Source organism: Pipistrellus hanaki (genome assembly GCF_964339955.1).
Source record: "Pipistrellus hanaki genome assembly, chromosome: X".
In the NCBI taxonomy this organism is placed as follows: domain Eukaryota; kingdom Metazoa; phylum Chordata; class Mammalia; order Chiroptera; family Vespertilionidae; genus Pipistrellus; species Pipistrellus hanaki.
This window is the reverse complement of record NC_140524.1, coordinates 59,362,211-59,381,568: the sequence shown is the minus strand read 5'-3', so window position 1 is coordinate 59,381,568 and position 19,358 is coordinate 59,362,211. Positions and strand designations below refer to the sequence as shown.

The following is a 19,358-nucleotide window of genomic DNA, read 5'->3' as shown; positions in this document are numbered from 1 at the left end:
ACTGAATTTGGTTTACAAATAAATGTATAGTAATCCTTATCTAAGTACACAATTAACTTGTGAATCCATGTTTGTATAAGCAAAGATGAATCAAATGCCTAAGTATATTTATATTCTTAAAACTGAAAATTATTAAAAATCATATTAATAACATTATTTAAGTGCTTATAATCTCATAATCAGATACTGCAGTTTTATTAACTAACATTAGATTTCTAGTCAGAAATCTATCTTGAGGTTCAAATGAGTGACATATTATATTCCCAAACAATTATATACAGTACAACTTGCATGAATCATACCAAAACAAATAAGAGCCACCTACCTGACAGGATTGCTGGTTAAAGAAACCCTCAGAGATTCTAGGCAGTTAAGAAGTTTCTCATCTGAAATCCCAGATCGTAATTCATGAACATATTCTTGTGAAGACAGAGTGCATTCATGTTTGCTGTTTTTCAGCCCTCCCTGTGTGGGAAAGAAAGATACCATTTCAGAAAAACAACAGTTTTTTTGTTTTGTTTTGTTTTGTTTTGTTTTTAAAGAAAACTTTCAAATAAAATAATGCATAGAATATGTTTAGATTTTTCTGTATAAAAATGTATGCAGAGTACTAGGTACTTAAAAATTCATTGTCATAGAACTGAAGTGGTAAAATCACATTGTGTGTATCTCAACCCTCTCCCCAGCCTCATTAAAAAAAAAAAAAAAAAAAAAAAAAAATTGCACTGCTGGTGATCATGACCTTGAATAGAATATGGACTTGAGTTGCATAAAGCATCACTGGAAGGAATGCTTACATTTACAATCCAGGCATCAGGATTAATATTACAATAGTTGATCCTTAACCCACAGGATGAACATTTAGCATCATCTTAATTTTCCTTACTAAGGTATTATATTATACTAGAGCACATGTGTCAAACACAAGGCCCGCGGGCCAAATCCAGCCCGCCAGGCCTTGCAATGTGGCCCGCACCGCGCTGTCATCACTGCACTCCGCTGTCAGTTTATGACATTGTCAGTTTATGACTGTTCAGTAAACCATTCGGCCCGCGATTTAGGCTGGATTTTAGATTTTGGCCCCTTCTCTGATTGAGTTCGAAACCCCTATACTAGAGGCTCAGTGCATGGGTGGGGTCCCTCAGCCTCACCAGTGATCAAGGCTGATCAGGGCCACAGGAGGTTGGCTTGGGGGAGGGGTCGCAGGAGGTTGGTTGTGGAAGCACACTGACCACCAGGGGGCAGCTCCTGTGTTGAGCGTCTGCCCCCTGGTGGTCAATTTGCATCATGTTGACCGGTTAACCAGTTGTTTGGTCACTTAGACTTTTATATAGATAGATTCCACAAAATACAGTGCATGAAATTTAATATATTATACATTAGCCACATTTATTAAAATACCAGTATCAGCTTATCTCAACAAACAAGTGAAAATGATTAAAATGTAAAACAACAGTTTCCAATGAGCACATTAATTAATCAAATTAATTGAAAACATTCAGTTCCCAACTATTTCTTTCTAACTTTGTTACTCTGTTATAGATGAATCTTAAAAAGTCATTAAGCCGAAACTGGTTTGGCTCACTGGATAGAGCGTCAGTCTGCGGACTGAAGGGTCCCGGGTTCGATTCTGGTCAAGGGCATGTACATTGGTTGCGGGCACATCCCCGGTGGGGGATGTGCAGGAGGCAGCTGGTCGATGTTTCTCTCTCATTGACATTTCGAGCTCTCTATCCCTCTTCCTTCCTCTCTGTGGAAAATCAATAACATATATTTTTTTAAAAAGTCGTTAAATTCAATTATCTGATCGTGACTAATTTTTAGCTTAATTTCCAGTATACATGGTGTTATTTTATTTCTAGAACTCATTATCATGTCATTGTTCTTTAGCTTCACCACCTTACCATCTATACTAATAAAAGGGTAATATGCTAATTAGACCAGGTCAACTGGACATCATCCAGTTGTCCAGTCCTCCTTCCAGACAAAGCCACAGTGGCAGCCACTGAGGCAGATATAGTTAGGGCAATCAGGCCGGCAGGGGAGAGCAGTTAGGAGTCATCAGGCAGGCAAGGGCAGTGATTAAGGGTGATCATACTGGCAGGCAGAGGAGGTTAGGGGCTATCAGGCAGGCTGGCAGGTAAACAGTTAGGAGCCAGTAGTCCCGGATTGCTAGAAAGTGCAGGCCAGGCTAAGGGACACACAACCACATGTACAAGTTTTGTGCACTGGGCTTCTAGTAACTATATAATTAGTTTGAGTGAAAGGCTAGGAGGAAAGCATCAACACATTCACTGTAACAATAACTGATAGTTTTACTTTATGGACAAATATGGCCATAACTGCCCTTTTCCTATATTACAAGCATATCCCTCTGAATAAAAACTCTAGCTTGATTCCCATTTTCTAAGTTCATACAAATTAGACTCAGTTTCTGCTAAGTACATTACACTCAGTTTCTGCTAAGTATCTAAGCTACAGTAAGGAAATAAAAATTTTTACCACTTGGTAGAAGTCATATTATTTGATAATTAAAAAAAAATTATACTATTGGTTTTTTATTGAGAATACCTTCTCAGTATAGAAATTGTTAATCATGCATAATGTCTTAATGTTTTAAAATTCCAGTAAACATTTAAGTTCCATATATGGAAACTATTTTCTTATTGCACTGTGCTGCCATCACTCCTATAGCACTTAACACATTGAGACAACGATAATTATTTGTGTCTGTCTCTTTAAACTGGGAAGTCCATGTACGCCAAGTATCTAACAGTGACTGAATTTGGTGAGCCACAACAAAAGTATGTTGTTATTGAATCTGCCTATAACAATCACAAAACAAGGAATACTATTTCCTTCTTTAGCACCCATATTTTGTGTGTTGGCCACACTGACCTGATTTTTCTTGCTTTGTTAGGATATACAGATGTTCAAGAAATCTACCACAGTAAGTAAAACCATCATCGTGAAATCATTTCCACATTTCTATAACTTATTCAGCTCTTAAGGCTGCGAATCCACAAGGGATTCTGCAACTAAACATTTATAGAATAAAATTGTGCAAGTGTACTACCACACACCACTTTCATATGATCCTCACACTTTTTTTTCTTAATTAATGGATAGCAAGGCTCTACTGATCCTCTGGAAACTTTTATATAAAGCTATGCCTGCAGAATGACCTTAGAATTTGCTGTTTTCTCGGCCTGGTAAACTCTAATCCCTGACCTCTCCATTGATGGCTCTCATCATTCAAGATTCAGCCCAACAGTCTTCTCCCCTCCACACAACAATTATCATCCAACACCATTGCAAACCTCATTTATAGTACTAACTTTATATAAGATAATCTTGTTTAGCATTTTCTTTGTTTACTGTGTCTTCCTCATTAAAACATAAGCTCTAAGAGGCAGGAATCTTGCCAACCTTTTTTTTACCACCTTATCTCAAGACCATAACACTGCTTGGCATATAGAAATTACTCCATACATAGTTCTGGAATGATGATGGATGGATGGATGGATGGATGGATGGATGGATGGAGAATAAACAAATAGGTGAATGGCTGATGAGTTTCAACATGCAAAAGCTCCCAAATTTCACTTCAGAATATTACATGAGACATTCCACTATAATATATTCAGAAATGCTAGTATAGAACAGGTAAATTGAGACTGCATATGATGGCATGCTGGGGACCACTTAAATTACCTCTGGGTTTGAATCATCACCCCCTCACTTACCTTCCAGCTAATCTTTGAGCAGGTTATTGAACTAATCTCTAGAAACCTGTTTGTTCATGTATGGTATAGGGGGTAATAAACACCTAGCCCCCTCACATTTGTTATGATGATTAAGTAAGACAATGACTATGAAGTGCCTAAAACAGATGTTTCATATGTGTTGTCTTACAGAGTAAGCTGCTCAGGAAATGATAGTTCCTTGCTTCCATATGGTCTAGGCTGAGATACTATTTATGGAGCAATTGGACCAGGCCATTACACTGGGACCCACCGTTCCCTCAAGTCTTAGAAACAAGTTTAAATAATGTAATTTGGGATAATCTATGGTTATAAGAAGTGGAAGCAATTGATCTAAGGGAGCAAGAAAAAAATTGCATAGCCTTAGAGAACAAATATCTTTTTAAAAATATATTTTTAAAAATATATTTTATTGATTTTTCACAGAGAGGAAGGAAGAGGGATAGAGAGCTCGAAACGTGGATGAGAGAGAAACATCGACCAGCTGCCTCCTGCACACCCCCTGCCGGGGATGTGCCTGCAACCAAGGTACATGCCCTTGACCAGAATCGAACCTGGGACCTCTCAGTCCGCAGGCCAATGCTCTATCCACTGAGCCAAACCGGCTTCAGCTTTAAAAATATTTTTATTGAATTTTAGAGAGGAAGGGAGAGGGAGAGAGAAACAGAAACATCAATGATAAGAGAGAATCATTGATTGGCTGCCTCCTGCACACCCTTACTGGGGATGGAGCCCACAACCAGGGAATGTGCCCTTGACTGGAATCAAACCTGGGACCATTCAGTCTGCATACCGACACTCTATCCACTGAGCCAAACTGGCTAGGGTAGAACAAATGCCTTTTATCGAGTTTAGGATAGCTTATGGGTTTTAACATAAAATCATACTTGATAATTATGCAAACATATGAAGGCTGTACTGGCCCTTAAATATCAGTTATTCTAATGCCCTCATTACAGAAATAGAGAATCACGGTGATTGCCCAAGTTCACATAATTAGTAAGATTACAAGAATGAAACACTAATATTCTGGTCCTTGGGTTACTTCTTTTTCTACTGTATGTCACTTTTTCCCACAATTGAAAAAAAACGCACAAAAAAACTAAAGCAACAAGTATTTAATTCTGAAATATCTATTACAAAAAGGTCAAAGAATCTTCAGCATATCAATATGGTGTAACATAATATTAAAGAAATCATCTAAAAAACAGTTCAATAGATTAAACTAATTCTCACTATATTAAATAGTGCTGTAATACAAGAATGGCTTATTAGTAACACCCTGATCTGATACTGAACAAAGGAAACAACTAGATAATGGATGGATAATAATGGAAATTTTAATTAGCTGCTCTGTATGAGATTAATGAAAAATACCACTGTGCCCATTTGATCTTTAAAAAATAATGCAGACAAAGTTAGCAATTATCATACATCATGCTATTCCAAAGCTAGATGAACAAAAAGCTTTCCTAATTTGGAGCCATTCCTTAATTTGAAAATCATTAGAATGGAGACACACTTGTCAGTGTCACTGTGCTTGTTTTATTCTAAGACACTACATAGAGAACCAAAAAGTGGTTTGGGGCACTACAATAGTCACATCCTCCTCCCCTGATATGAAATGTTAGTGTCAACACCAGGCACCAATATTTTAAAAGGAACACTTGAAGTTTGTAGTGGAAATACTACTTGTGATTTTAAGTGGCTTACTTTGAGCATGATCTGTCACTCTTTAATATAAGTATATATTTACTTATAATTTGAGGACAAACTTCATACATAGTTCTAAGCTATAAAGGTATCTTGCTGTAGACACTAGAAAGAACTATTGATTGTACACAAATCTTTTCAATTGTAACATATACATAGATAAATTACTATCAGTAGTGTCATGTTCAAAGAGTAAAGACAATATTATCAAGAAAACAGTAATATTGTTGCTCTTTCTGACCATGATTTATAAACCCTATGGAAGTCAGGTTAATTTGGCTATTTTAATCAAGTTTCATATCTGTTATTGCGGTTCTCTGAAAAAGCAATGTCTTGGGTTAACATCTTTATTTTCAGTAACTACTGATTTAAATTCAGGTTCTCTTCCCATTATGAATGTAGACAATAGACCACAGTAGTATAAACAGCACCTACAACCTAGTCACTGTGACTCATATGAGTCACAGATATTCCGTATCACACCACAAACACCACATTTGTGGCAGTTTTTCAAAATATCATGTAGGTTCACCATTTCTTCAAACTTACTCTAGCTACATAAGCTGCCACTTTGGCTTGTTATTTAACAAATATTGCAAAGAACCATATCACTGCCTCAATATTTTAATTAAAATTTCTATTTTGAGATTATTATAAATACACATGCCATTGTAAGAAAAATGCAGAGAAATCCTTTGTTTCCCACATGGCACCATTTTGCTTAAAACTATATCACAATTTCACCACTAACATATTGACATTGAGAAATCCCACCAGTTTTAGTCCAAGTTCCCTAGTTTTACTTGCACTTGTGTGTGTGTGTGTGTGTGTGTGTGTGTGTGTGTGTGTGTGTGTATTTAGTTCTATGCAATTTGATCACATGTAGATTCATGTATCCAATCACCAAAATCAAAATACCAAACAGCTCCGTGGACACAATGATCCCTCATGTTGCCCTTTTGTAACCATTCTCAAATCCCTACCACAACCTTCCACTCCTGGCAACCACTAATTTATTCTCCATTTCTATATATTTTGTCTTCTCAAGAATGTTATATGTAGGAAATCTTGCAGTAATAATATTTTGGCATGGGCTGTCTTCACTCAGCATGATGCCCTGGAGAATCATACAGGTTATTTCTAATATCACTAGTTTGTTTCTGCTTATTGCTGAGTCACACGCCGTTATGGCTACCCTATAGTTATAGAACATTCACCTGTTGAGCACATTATTGCTTCCACTTTTTAACTATCATGAATAAAGCTGCTAAGAACATATGTGTACAGTTTTTTGTGTAAATATAAGTATCTATTTCTTTGGGAGGAGTCATAATTTTTAAAAATAATTTAATAAATATATTTTAATATAATTGGTTTCCTTTTTGATCCTATGTATTGATATTTTATTTTATTTACACTAGAGGCCTGGTGCATGAATTTGTGCATGGGTGGGGTCCCTCTGGGGGGCCTGTGGAGATTGGGCCCAAACCCAGAGTCCAAAGCCTGCCTGCCACTCCCTCTCATCCCAGCCCCGATGTGCTTGCTACAGGCTCCTGCACAATCCCAATTCAGAGAGGCTCGCATTGCCACAGAAGCACGCAGCAGCCTTGAGCCCTGTGTCTGGTGCCCACCCAAGGCGAGTGGGGAGGCCGAGACATGATTGGCCCTCCAGGTTGACAGCGGGACGCCCTTGCCGGCCCAGGAACTGTATCTATCCTGCTGATGAGGGGAAGCAGCTGTGGTGTCCAAAGCCAACTTCCAGGAGACTGGCAACATTGTTGGTATCATGCCATCGGTGCCAGTCCATCAGTACCTGGCCTGTTCTCCAGAGATTGGACTTGTAGGACTACTGAGGGAGTGAGTGGCTGCTGCCCGGCTGGTGGGCCACCAGGATGGGTCGGACAGCTAAGTGGTGCTCCCGCTGTGGGAGCACACTAAGCACCAGGGGGCAGCTCCTACATTGAGCATCTGGCTCCTGGTGGTCAGTGTGCATCATAAGCTTTAATATATATACTAGATGCCCAGTGCATGGAATTTGTGCATGGGAGGGGGATCCCTCAGTCCGGCCTGCTCCCTCTCGTAATCTGGGACCCCTTGGGGGATGTCCAACTGCCTGTTTAGGCAGGGATCAGGCCTAAACGGGCAGTCGGACATCACTCTCACAATCTGGGATCACTGGCTCCTAACCACTTACCTACCTGCCTGCCTGATAGCCCCTAACCACTCTGACTGCCTGCCTCATCACTCCTAACAACTTGCCTGCCTTTCTGATCATCCCTAACCACTTGCTTGCCTGCCTGATGCCCCAATCTGCTAGCCTGCCTGCCTGATTTCCCTAACTGCTCACCTGCCTGCCTGGTCACCCCTAACTACCTCTGCCTCGACCCCCACCACAGTGGCTTCATCTGGAAGGATGTCTGGAATGACATCCATAAGGTCGTTCAGCTGTCTGGTCTAATTAGCATATTACACTTTTATTATTATAGATAGATTTGAAACATGATTCTGACAAGGTGTCCATAGGTTCAATAGACTGACAGAGGGGCCCATGGAACAATGCAAGTTAAGGACCTGTTTCCTTTATTTTGTGATCTCACAACCTTTACTCTCTCTACTACTCTATGAGGGTGAAAATGCATGACACCATTTTAGATAGAGAATGGTCATTTATGCAAATAATGACTTAAAAAGGGCAGAATTTGATCAATGATAATGTCTAATATTTTACATAACCAATTTCTTCACAGGACCACTTAAAGATAAAAACAATAGTGAAAACTTTATCAGGAATTGTTATTTTGGGCAAAGACAATGAAGATAAATATAATATTTTTTCTCCCTGCTTTGCCATTTTTGAGATCCAATTATGAGAATAAGTTTAGATACTATAACAAATCCAGTTTAATAATACTTTTGCAGATTATAAATGTGTCCTATAGCTTAGATAGAAACTGCATTTTAAGTAGTTAATGAAGCTATAAATTGTAAATGAAATAAGAAAAAGTATTTTCCACCAAACAAAAAATTACCCATTATTTTCAAACCCTTAGCTTTCTAAACACTTTAATGAGTGCTATCAGCCAAAATGGAAACACTGAATTCTATTCAATTCCTTGCTCACCTAATTCAAGTGCATCACTAGTAAAATATGCAAATGATAGGAAAACAAGGAAAAAATATCTGTGATTAGCTGACATGTAAAAAAAATAGATATGTGTCTTCAGCACTGAATGAAATTCATACTTAGATATCAAAAAATGTCTTACATTTCTATAGTACAAACAGCTTTCACAACTTTTCCTATATATATTTTCATCTGAATCTAACCTGCAGTGGAAGATACTACTAAAACCAGTTTTCTTTTCTGCAGTGTGAAAACTGAGTCATGGAGAAGTCATGACTTGTCTGAGATGAGATAACTAGCAAATGTCAGAAACAGGCTAGAACATAAATAGAGAGTTCTTTTCTGAAGACAGTACAAAATTATCTTCAAACGGGCATAATTTGCTCCAAATGTCGAATTATAACAAAAAGAGGAAAAATGGGCAAAGATTTCAGAAATATTATTTCTATACCTTCAACAGCTGTGGGAACTTAATCAAATTTTTACTTGACCTCCTATGCCTCTGGTTACCTATGTGCAAAATGGGAATAATAAAGTAGCTACCCTCAGGGTTGTTGTAAGGATGAAATAAGAGTCAAGGTGAAGTCAATACCTGGTAAATAATAAGGGCTCAGCTAATGTTTGCTGCCATCATATGTTATTTTATCATTAATTGAGTACTTTCTTTCAAAATGGCCTAATGAAAGAAATGCCAGTGTTATGAATTGATTAGTTTCTAGTCATCTGAATCAGGTGATGCTAAGATAGGATACGTATCTTTCTGAGATGGGCTCAGGAAAGGATTTCTACCTTCGGTAGATAAGGTTATTTTTAAGCTGTATTTTGAGGGTCCAGAAAGTTCCTTAAGGTATTTCCGGGGCTGTGTGGGGGCTGATGGGATGTGCAAAAAGGAAGTATCATCAGGCAGTCTCCAGGTCCTCTCCTCCCCTGATAATGAAGACATCTGCATGTTCATCTGCTTTCTACATTCTTATTCCACATATGATTCCTTGGGGAAAAGCTGCTTAGATTTTTAAAAAAGTGCTAAACCCATTGAGCTAGATGATCTCAAAGGTACTGCCCTTTTGAACCTATGATTGAGAATACGCCAATATTCACATACTAAAACAGAAGCTTCCCTTTTTAAAATTATTAAATTTCCATTGCCATAATCTCAGCACATACATGGATTAGTCAGACTTCATTTTTTTTTCTTCACAAAATAGTATTGCAGAGACAAGGCCATCTATCTCTTACTATGCATATGGTGTCCTTTTCTTATTAGAAATACTAGAGGCCTGGTGCATGAAATTCATGCATGTTGTGTGTGTGTGTGTGTGTGTGTGTGTGTGTGTGTGTGTCCTCAGCCCAACCTGCACCCTCTCCAATCTAGGACCCCTTGAGGATGTCTGACTGTCTGCACCCTCTCCAATCAGGGACCCCTTGAGGGATGTCTGACTGCCCATTTAGGCCCAATCCTCCAGTCATTTCTCTTACAATCCAGGACTGCTGGCTTCCAACCACTCGCCTGCCTGATTGCCCCTAACTGCTTCTTCCAGCTAGCCTGATCACCCCTTAGCCATTCTCCTGCCAGCCTGGTCGACACCTAACTGCTCCCCTGCAGGCCCAATTTGCCCTAACTGCCATTGCCTGCCTGCCTGGTCACCCTTAACTGCCATCCTCTGCCAGCTTGGTCATCACCAACTGCCCTCCCTGACAGGCCTGGTCCCCCCCCAACTGTCCTCCCCTGCAGGCCTGGTTCCCCCCAACTGCCTTCCCCTAGAGGCCTGGTTCCCCCCAACTGTCCTCTCCTATAGGCCTGGGTACCCAACTGCCCTCCCCTTCAGGCCTGATTGCCCCCAACTGCCCTCCTTTGCAGGCCTAGTCCCTCCCAATTGCCCTACCCTGCTGGCATGATTGCCCACTACTGCCCTTCCATGCTGGCCATCTTGTGGTGGCCATCTTGTGTCCACATGGGGGCAGCCATCTTGTGTGTTGGAATGACGGTCAATTTGCATATTACCTCTTCATTATATGGGAATTACATAGGATTCCCTCTCAAAAATGTATTGAGTTTGCATGAAGTTCCAGCAACAGGGAGTACAGAGTTAAGCCAAGACATACCCTTGCCATCAAAGAGCTTACTCTTTGGAGTGGGAGTTAGGGACAATAAGCAGACTATTAACAGTGATAAGTGATAACAGAAGTACTGGTAGTTTATATCTCATATTGTATTGTCACATATTTAAATGGTATAATTAAAGTATTTTAAGCCAATATGGGGCCTTTGAGAAAGTTTTTCCATTAAAGGGGGTTTTCTATATTTTGCTCAAATTTGAAAAACTTTTTTTTAAAATATATTTTATTGATTTTTCTTACAGAGAGGAAGGGAGAGAGACAGAGAGATAGAAACGTCGATGAGAGAGTAACATCGACCAGCTGCCTCCTGCGCACCCCCTACCAGGGATGTGCCCGCAACCAATGTACATGCCCCTGACTGAAATCGAACCTGGGACCTTTCAGTCCACAGACCGATGCTCTACTGCTGAGCCAAACCGGTTTAGGTGGAAAAACTTTCATAGATAAGAGGAAGACATGGAAGGACATAGGCTGTGGAATGACAAACACATCTGTATTGCAAATGATGGCTTGGACAGGGAGGTGTGCAGACAAGCACCTAGGGAGAGAATGGAAGCAGTCGGTTGGTTTAGTCTTTTGAAATCATCACAGAAGAATATTATGGTATGCTTAACCATTAATAATGCAGTTATAAAGACAGGACTAGATGAGAGAGATTTTCAGAACATAGACTTATTTCACCTAGTAAGAGAATTAGGATGATGGGCTAGGTAAGACGTAGGAACTAAGATGCTGCTCAGGTTTAGGGAACCTCTCTAAGCTAAGTGATGTTATCTGCATTTTTACAGATCAGAAAACTGAGGCTTACAAAACTTGCCAGAGTCCCATTAATAGTAAGTTGTAGAGCCTGAATTTGATCCCACATCAGTATGACTTTGAATCCTGTGTGCTTGACCACTGATCAATACTTCTTCCAAGTTGTGTTCAAGATTTCCACAGAGCATATAGAAAGTGAGAAGACAAGGCCAAATAAGAAAATCTGAGCAGTGCTTTCATTTAGAAGTGGGCTGCAGGAAGTAGAAAATAGAATATTTTCAAGATAGATAACAATGAGGAGGATAAGATTTTAATCTGTATTTATGCAACTGAATACTCAATTTTCCCTTTATGGGGTCTGACCTTTAAAAAATATTGTGACATTAAAAGTGACAATATATTTATAATGAAATCAGCTAGTACATAAATATTCAGTCTTGTTAAAGAAACTGACATCTTTAGGATCAAATAGTAAGATAGTCTTCTGGTTAGTGTTGAAAATAGAAATTATTTGTTTAGGTTAGTATATATAAACTCTAAGAAACCTGGAAGTTGATCTTTTTGTTTAATTTCAGTCAACTGATTTTTATTAACAGAGTCAAACATTTGTTTGTATTTTATACAGTAGTGATGAATTTATAGGTCATTCAAGCTTTTTTGTGATAAATAATTCATCTATGCAGCATGAGAACAAATTCTACTTCTCAAATAGTATATTAAAAAAAAATCACAAAATGCTGCTTGCTCAAAGCCCTAGCTTCACTTGAAAGAACAACCTGATAAGAATACTGAGCACATAGTACTTGCTCCTGTGGTCTTCATAGAGTTTTTAATAAAAGTTCAAACAATGTTCTGGCTCAAAAGGGATATATATCATGTTACAGTCAAAGGTTATACCAATAGTGGCAATAGTATAATATTACTCAATATGATGGCATTACTTCCAGAGATTCTCTATAAAGACCTAAATTGTGAATTTAAGCATAAGAACCACACATTCCTCTTTCACCAAAACAATTATTCTAAAAACAACATTACTTCATGGTCTACATTTGATGATTTATTAATTTAGCCTGTTGCTTCTCAGGGGAAAAAATTATTATCTAATACTTCAACACATACATAAACACATCGCTAAAAAGTTTCATTTCCTTTTTCTACTACCCAATGTAAAATATTGATGTTAACCCGGAAGTTTGGGCTCAGTGGATAAGAGTACCAGCCTGCAGACTGAAGCATCCCGAGTTCAATTCCAGTCAAGGGCAAGTAACTCAGTTGCAGACTTGATCTCTGGCCCTGGACAGGATGCATGTGAAAGGCAACCAATCAATGTCTCTCTCACACCAATGTTTCTCTCTTTCTGTCTCTCCTCATCCCCTCCACTCTCTCTAAAAATCAATGAAAAAATATCCTCAGTTGAAGATTAACAACAAAAATGTTGATGTTCCATATCGTCAACAGTTAAGCTCATCAGTAATGTTGTTATAAACTGGCTCACAAAGTGAATGAGCCTTTCAACTTATCATATATATTCAGTGACGGTTTTGTTAAACAAAGAATAAAAAGCACAACTTGTGATTTTTTTCAGTGAATGTTTACAAACAAAATGTACACTACCCAAATCTGCCAGCAGTCAGAAGACTCTGCAGCCAATTCTACATTCCTTTAAACAAAATGAGACCAAAAAAAACCCCACAAAAAAAACAAACGAACAAAAAAAACCCAATAACAAAGAGCCATCTGGAGCTCAGTAGGTTAATGCACTATTATGACATTTCCAACTAGTACAACTAAGGGTGAAACACTTTCAAAAGAAGAGTCTGACATATGATTTGTGTCTTTTGGGAAAAATTCAGGAATCCTGAAGAAAAACCTGAAGACTCATTAGATTTCTTCAAAAGTCAAGGCATGTCATTGGCAAGTATTAATATTGTTATGCAGATCCAGTCAGGCAAAGAAAGTAGTAAGATTATCTAAGAGGAATAAGACATTATCTAAGCCTTGAGAGCAATATGATCATGCATTCAAGTTCCTGACTGGCAAGAGGTACTCATGTAATATCAAAGATAGTTCTCTTCTCTGAAAGCATGTATAGCCACAAACCATATTTACATATAAAACCAACCAACACATTCTAACTGGTTTATTCCCTTAATGCAACGGGAGGGAAGTGATTTCGGTGTCATGGAGATTTTATTTTGAATCCAGTATCTGCTAATTAGGACTATTTTCATTGTAAAAATAACAAGTTTTGTGAGTTTCACTGTCTTATAGAATTGTTTTGAGGATTTTAATATAAATAACTGCAAAATGTCCAGCACAATGCTTAACATATAGTTAATATACAATGGATATTTATTTCCTTTCTTGCCAATTATCAACATCATTGACATCCAATTTCTTGAGTGTGACCTGCCCATCACTAAAAATTAACTTTACATTTACTATCCTAATCCTTATAGACAACTCTGCAAGGTAATAATTATTCCCAATTTACAAATGATAAAACCTGAAGCTCACAAAAGTTAAGAAACTTATGTGAGGTCACACAGTAATAAGTAAGAGAGATCAAAACTCTGGTCTGTTTGACCTCCATGCTGGGGGGGCTACAAAGCCCTGTGTAATTTTGCCCTTACCTACCTCTGCAACTTCATCTGACTCCATACCCCATCTCTATGCACTATTCACTGGTCTACTATAACCACACTGGTCTTATTTTCTGGCACTTAAACACCCCAAGCCCATTCCCATATTAGGACCTTGGCATGTGTCCCCCCTCTGCTTTGTAGGCTCTTTTCCTTAACTTGTGCATAGTTGTTTCCTTCCCATTATTCAAATAACCACCTCCTCACAGAGGCCTTCTCTGAATCTTATATGATGAAGCTCACCACAAAACAGCACCCTAAAAATCCCAAATTACTCAGTTTTAGTCTATTTGGGGCTCATGATTATTCAGTATTTTCTTTGTTTACTCATCTGTTGATTACCTGCCCCCCTTCACTGATATATAAGCCCCATGGCAGCAGAGGCTTTGTCTCTCTTCTTACAAGCTGCATCCCCAGTCTAGAGCATAGTGCCTGGCACAGGAGATAACTCTTAGTATTTGTTGGGTGAATGTATGGATGGATATACAACCTGAGATTTTAATTCAGTTGTTTAAATACACATACACATAAACACAGATGCACAGCATATTTGGAAAGTAGATGAGTTACAAGTGAGTTTTCATGATACACAGATATAGTAGGAAGAATCTGTGGCACGTTTCCCTGAAATACCACACAGTCTATCAGATGCGCTCATTAACCTGCAGTGAGAACATACTTCTCACCTTCAGTCAAACTCCCTTAGTTTTAGAAAGCTATACCCTACACCCTCTGAGTCCTGAAAAGAAAACTAGGTTCTGGTTTTAAACAAACCTATAGATCAAGCCTCCTCCTTCATCACACTGGGATCCAAAAATCAATTTGTTTGATCTGTCTGGTTTCCTGACCAGTCGACATCCTACATATGTCATTGCAGATGAGCAGAATGTGGTGTGAGGGATTTTGCTAGATGAGATTGATGATTAAAACACAACAGTAGTAATACGAAGGAGGCACTGTGCTCAAGAGAGAAACTTACTGGAGTGGAATTAATGGCACTTTTATTTCAAACCTGGCTCAGTGACAATTTGCTTTTTGTCATGAGATACAGGGGTTCTAGGGTGATTCTGTTTCCTTCTCTTATGAACATGAGGTGTTAGACTAGAAGACCACCTCTAAGGTCACTTGCAGATTAAAGATTCCACAGTTCTGTGACAAATTAAGGAATAAAGATACTTCCTGAGGCCTCTAAGAAAGAGTAACCACTATCAAAACTAAAAATGGGGCAAAGCACACACATCCCTGAGAACATAAGTCTCTCCCCAGAGCAATATTCCATGGATCCTGAGTCCCATACAACTTACCAAAATTTCAATTGATTCTCTGTCCCTGCATAGAGACCAGAGTAAACATATTGCTCACTCCCAAGATTACTCAGTGCTCCATCATTATTCTCGATAACTTTTTACTTCACCCACCAGCCACCATAACATTTACTCTTTCAGCAGACTTCCTGAAAGGCAGTAACTATTTTGTAATGTTTCACATAATTCTTTAGGAATATACCTATTGCTCAGTGGGTGACACACTTTATATTACTAGAACTTTACAAAATCCTAGGGTTGGAAGAGGAAACGCCTTTCCTCTAATATATTTTCACTTACTGAAGCAGAAAAATATGCATGAGGGGAAGCATTTTTATGAGAAATATAATACACATTACTAAATGTATTGACATAAATCTCAAACTTATTTTCAGCAATTTAAAAAAAAATGGTACATGCCATTACCACTATATGTGCCCCCCCCCCCTGCCGCCAAAAAAAAATTAAAACTATTTTGAAACATTAAGAATATTCCAAAGCATTCAAAACAGGGAGTTTCTCTTAGAATACTAAAAATCACTACAGACCGACTATCAATCTAGCTAAGTCCCTGAAAACAAAAATAGAAATTAAAGGGCAAGACTTCTACTCTTGTGCAAAAAAATAATAACTTGTATGGCTTTATGCAAAGCACAAGTCCTTATTGGTCAAAATACAACCAACATGAAATATCTGTACCCAGTATAATTTCTGAAAATGTTCACTTTAAAGTGTGGTAAATGCCTTGAACTCTTAGAAAAATTATGGTGTATGTGTGAAATATTCTTTTTAACTAAGATATTATTTCAAAGACCCTTGCAGCTTCTACAGTATACTAGTTTTCTTGGAAACAGATGAGCTTTATGCATTGCTTCTATTTCTTATCTCAACCAGCAGGTTAATTTCTTCAATAAACATTTACTAAGCACCTACTATGTGCTAAACACTGGGTTTACAAAGATGTCTAAAGACATAGCCCCTGTCTTCAAAGAGCTCAAAATCAGATTGAATAGCATTTCCTTTACCAGGAGAATTTTAATGAAAGTGTCTGAATGAGGCTTAAAGATTATTTAACATTGTCACCTCTTTTATTTATCCCAAGATTTCTGCTATTTTTAGAAAATACTCATTCCAGGTAAGAATAAGGGAGATCAATTTATAGACAAGAACTTTACTACATTCAGAAAAAAAAGCATGGATTCAAGCAATGAGGCTAAAGTAATTATTTTTCATGCCCCTGCTTCACAGCCTATTTCTTAAATGAAATTATCATAAATTCATAAAGAAAAATATTTTCATACTGTTTTTAGTCTCAGACTGACCATGTTAACTCATGGTGGGATTTTTAAAGAATTGATTCTCCTTACATTTTAATGTCATATATCATAAACATAAAGGAATATATATATATATATATATATATATATATATATATATATATAGTAACTTTGTCCTACATTTGGAGAAATCCTGTAGTCAATCTATACTTCATATAAGTAACCAATAAAGGATTTTAAGTTAATAAACTTGGAATGTAGAAATTTGAACATATAAAAGTTAATTTCTACTTTCAAATTTTAGACTGACTTTATTTAGCTTTTGGTATCAAAGTTAGAATTCTTTTGGAAGAAGACAAAAATGTATTTTTTAAAAAATATCATATTAATCCCTCTAGCATTCCTGTAAGGTGAGACATATTACCCCCGTTTTACAGATTGGGCAAGTCCTTTAATCAAATTTGGCCATGATATACAATGACAAATGGAGCTGGGAATAGAACCTAGAGCATCTGATTTCCAGTCCAGTGTCCTATCCATTAGTCTTTTTCTTATGCCTTTGGCACTTCTCATTGTCCTAAAATGCAGTCCTGGATCACTTACTCTCCAAAGTACTGGCTCACTTGTCAAGGCCACAAAGATACAAAACCTTCAAAAAAATATTGCTTTAGTTTGGGATTTCACAGAGTAGTGCAATATCACATAGTAATAACCAGTACAAAAAGATTCCTAGTGTAGGAAAATGCAGCATGTAACCACTGCCTCCAAAATAAACTGTGTAAGATTCAAATATGTACATAAAATAAAATGCTTTGTTTCCTGGATTAATTTGATAATGCAATATACACAGCTATACAGAAAGTATGCACTTACTGACTTAAAATACAGGTAAAGACAGGAAAAGCCCCACTCTTGTGGTGAGAGAGAAATTCTTTTCAAATGCTGATAACATTCAGGCTTCACATAATCTGTCTGTAAAGCCATCTGAGAAGAAAAACCAAGGGCCTCAAAAAGTGTGAATTCTCTTTGATTTAGAAATGCTACTTTTGGGAACCAACACAGGAAATATTTGAATTATAGACTGAGATTTATGTACTAAGATGTTTATGAAATCATTTTTTTAGTAAGGAAACTTGTAAACACTCTGAGACCAAATGTAGGGAAATGGATAGGTAGACTATGGCATCTACTAAAATGGAATATTATGCAGCCATTAAAATGTTCTCATGATATGGAAAGATATCTTTGAGTCAATGTTATGTGAAATGAGATACAAAATTATATGTACAGTATTATTTCAATTATGTAAAAATGTCTCTATCATCTAAATGGTAATCCATGGCAATATTAATGGTAATGATCCCTGGGTAATGGAATTTTACATATATACGTGTTTTTTCCTCTTGAAAACCTGTTTCCAGATTTTCTAAATTGAAGATTACTTTTGTAATTACACTATCATTTTAAAAAGAAAGTTCGAGGGATTGATGACTGCGCCACTCAAGGACTCTCGGCCCCCCGGTGGACAGGTCAGTGCCTGGGGCCCCAGGGCTCTCTGGGGACAACACCTGGTGCTGAGTCTGCCACACTGCTCACCACCCTCCTCTCCCTGCTCACTCCGCCCCCGCCTTTCTCCAGCCCAGCAGTGGCCCCACCACATCTGGCCGCCAGTCGCTGGCAGACAGAAAGACTGGAACTGAAGTTGACCTTAGCCTTTGTCCTTCCTGGTTCCACCACTGCCACGGCCATCGAGGCCACCAGCCATGCCACTCAGCACCGCCACCCCTCCCCCAGCACGGCCACTGGCAAGCAATGGCAAAGCCCCCCCCCCCCCCCCCCCCCCCCCCCCCCCCGCTTTCCGCCTGTGCTGCGGAAAGTTACCTGGGGAATGAATGGACTGGAGTTGATCGTCATGACAACTGGAAGAAAGAGCTCCTATAGAAAGATCTGTCTGGTCTCCTGAACCAAGAAAAACTATACCTACTCTTCCAAATCTTAGGCCAGCATTACCTATCTTTCTGCCTCCTTCCTCCAGCATCCCGCCCCCCCCCCCCCCCCCCCCCCCCCGCCACTACCCAAAAATAAAAATAAAAAATTATATATATATATATATATATATATATATATATATATATATATATTCCTCCTTGACCTGAGGAAGCTTCTACCCATCTGTGAGTTTCCATAGATTATCCTGAGGAATCAAATAATCATTATCACCTAGGACTGCCAAGATGACCCTCAACATCACACACCTGAAATGTGTGTAGTTTTTTTGTTTGTTTGTTTGTTTGTTTTACAGTTTACAGAGTGCCTTTGCAACTCACTTAATTCCCCCAGCAACATTTGGGTGATGAGGCAATTTACCCAAAGGCATACGTTTTAAAATGGCAGAACCTGGAAGAATTGAGCTACTCTGCCTTATGATAACCAAAATAAGGCATGGATTCAGTGAAATTCCACTACATTACTGGAAGGCTTTTTCTTCTCTTAAAAACATATATGTGTCTTCACTCTCTAGTGTAATTGTGAACTTGCTGACCATCTTTGGCTATTGATAAAGTTCATCTAAAATAACAAGTGAAGCATATAATACTTGCAGTTAAGTATGATGTATATAACCCTAAATAAAAAATGCAAGTACACTGAGCAAAAGA

At 38.2% G+C, this 19,358-nt stretch overlaps 1 protein-coding gene across 7 annotated transcripts in view; it reads right to left on the bottom strand.

The window, feature by feature from the left end:
• DIAPH2 (diaphanous related formin 2) overlaps positions 1-19,358 on the bottom strand; it is a 942,260-nt gene that overhangs the window by 741,971 nt on the left and 180,931 nt on the right. For all 7 annotated transcript variants that reach the window (XM_084870674.1, XM_084870677.1, XM_084870675.1 and 4 more), the window contains one exon: positions 326-465. In XM_084870674.1, coding sequence (XP_084726800.1) covers positions 326-465 — 140 coding nt within the window. The remainder of the gene's footprint in view (positions 1-325; positions 466-19,358) is intronic.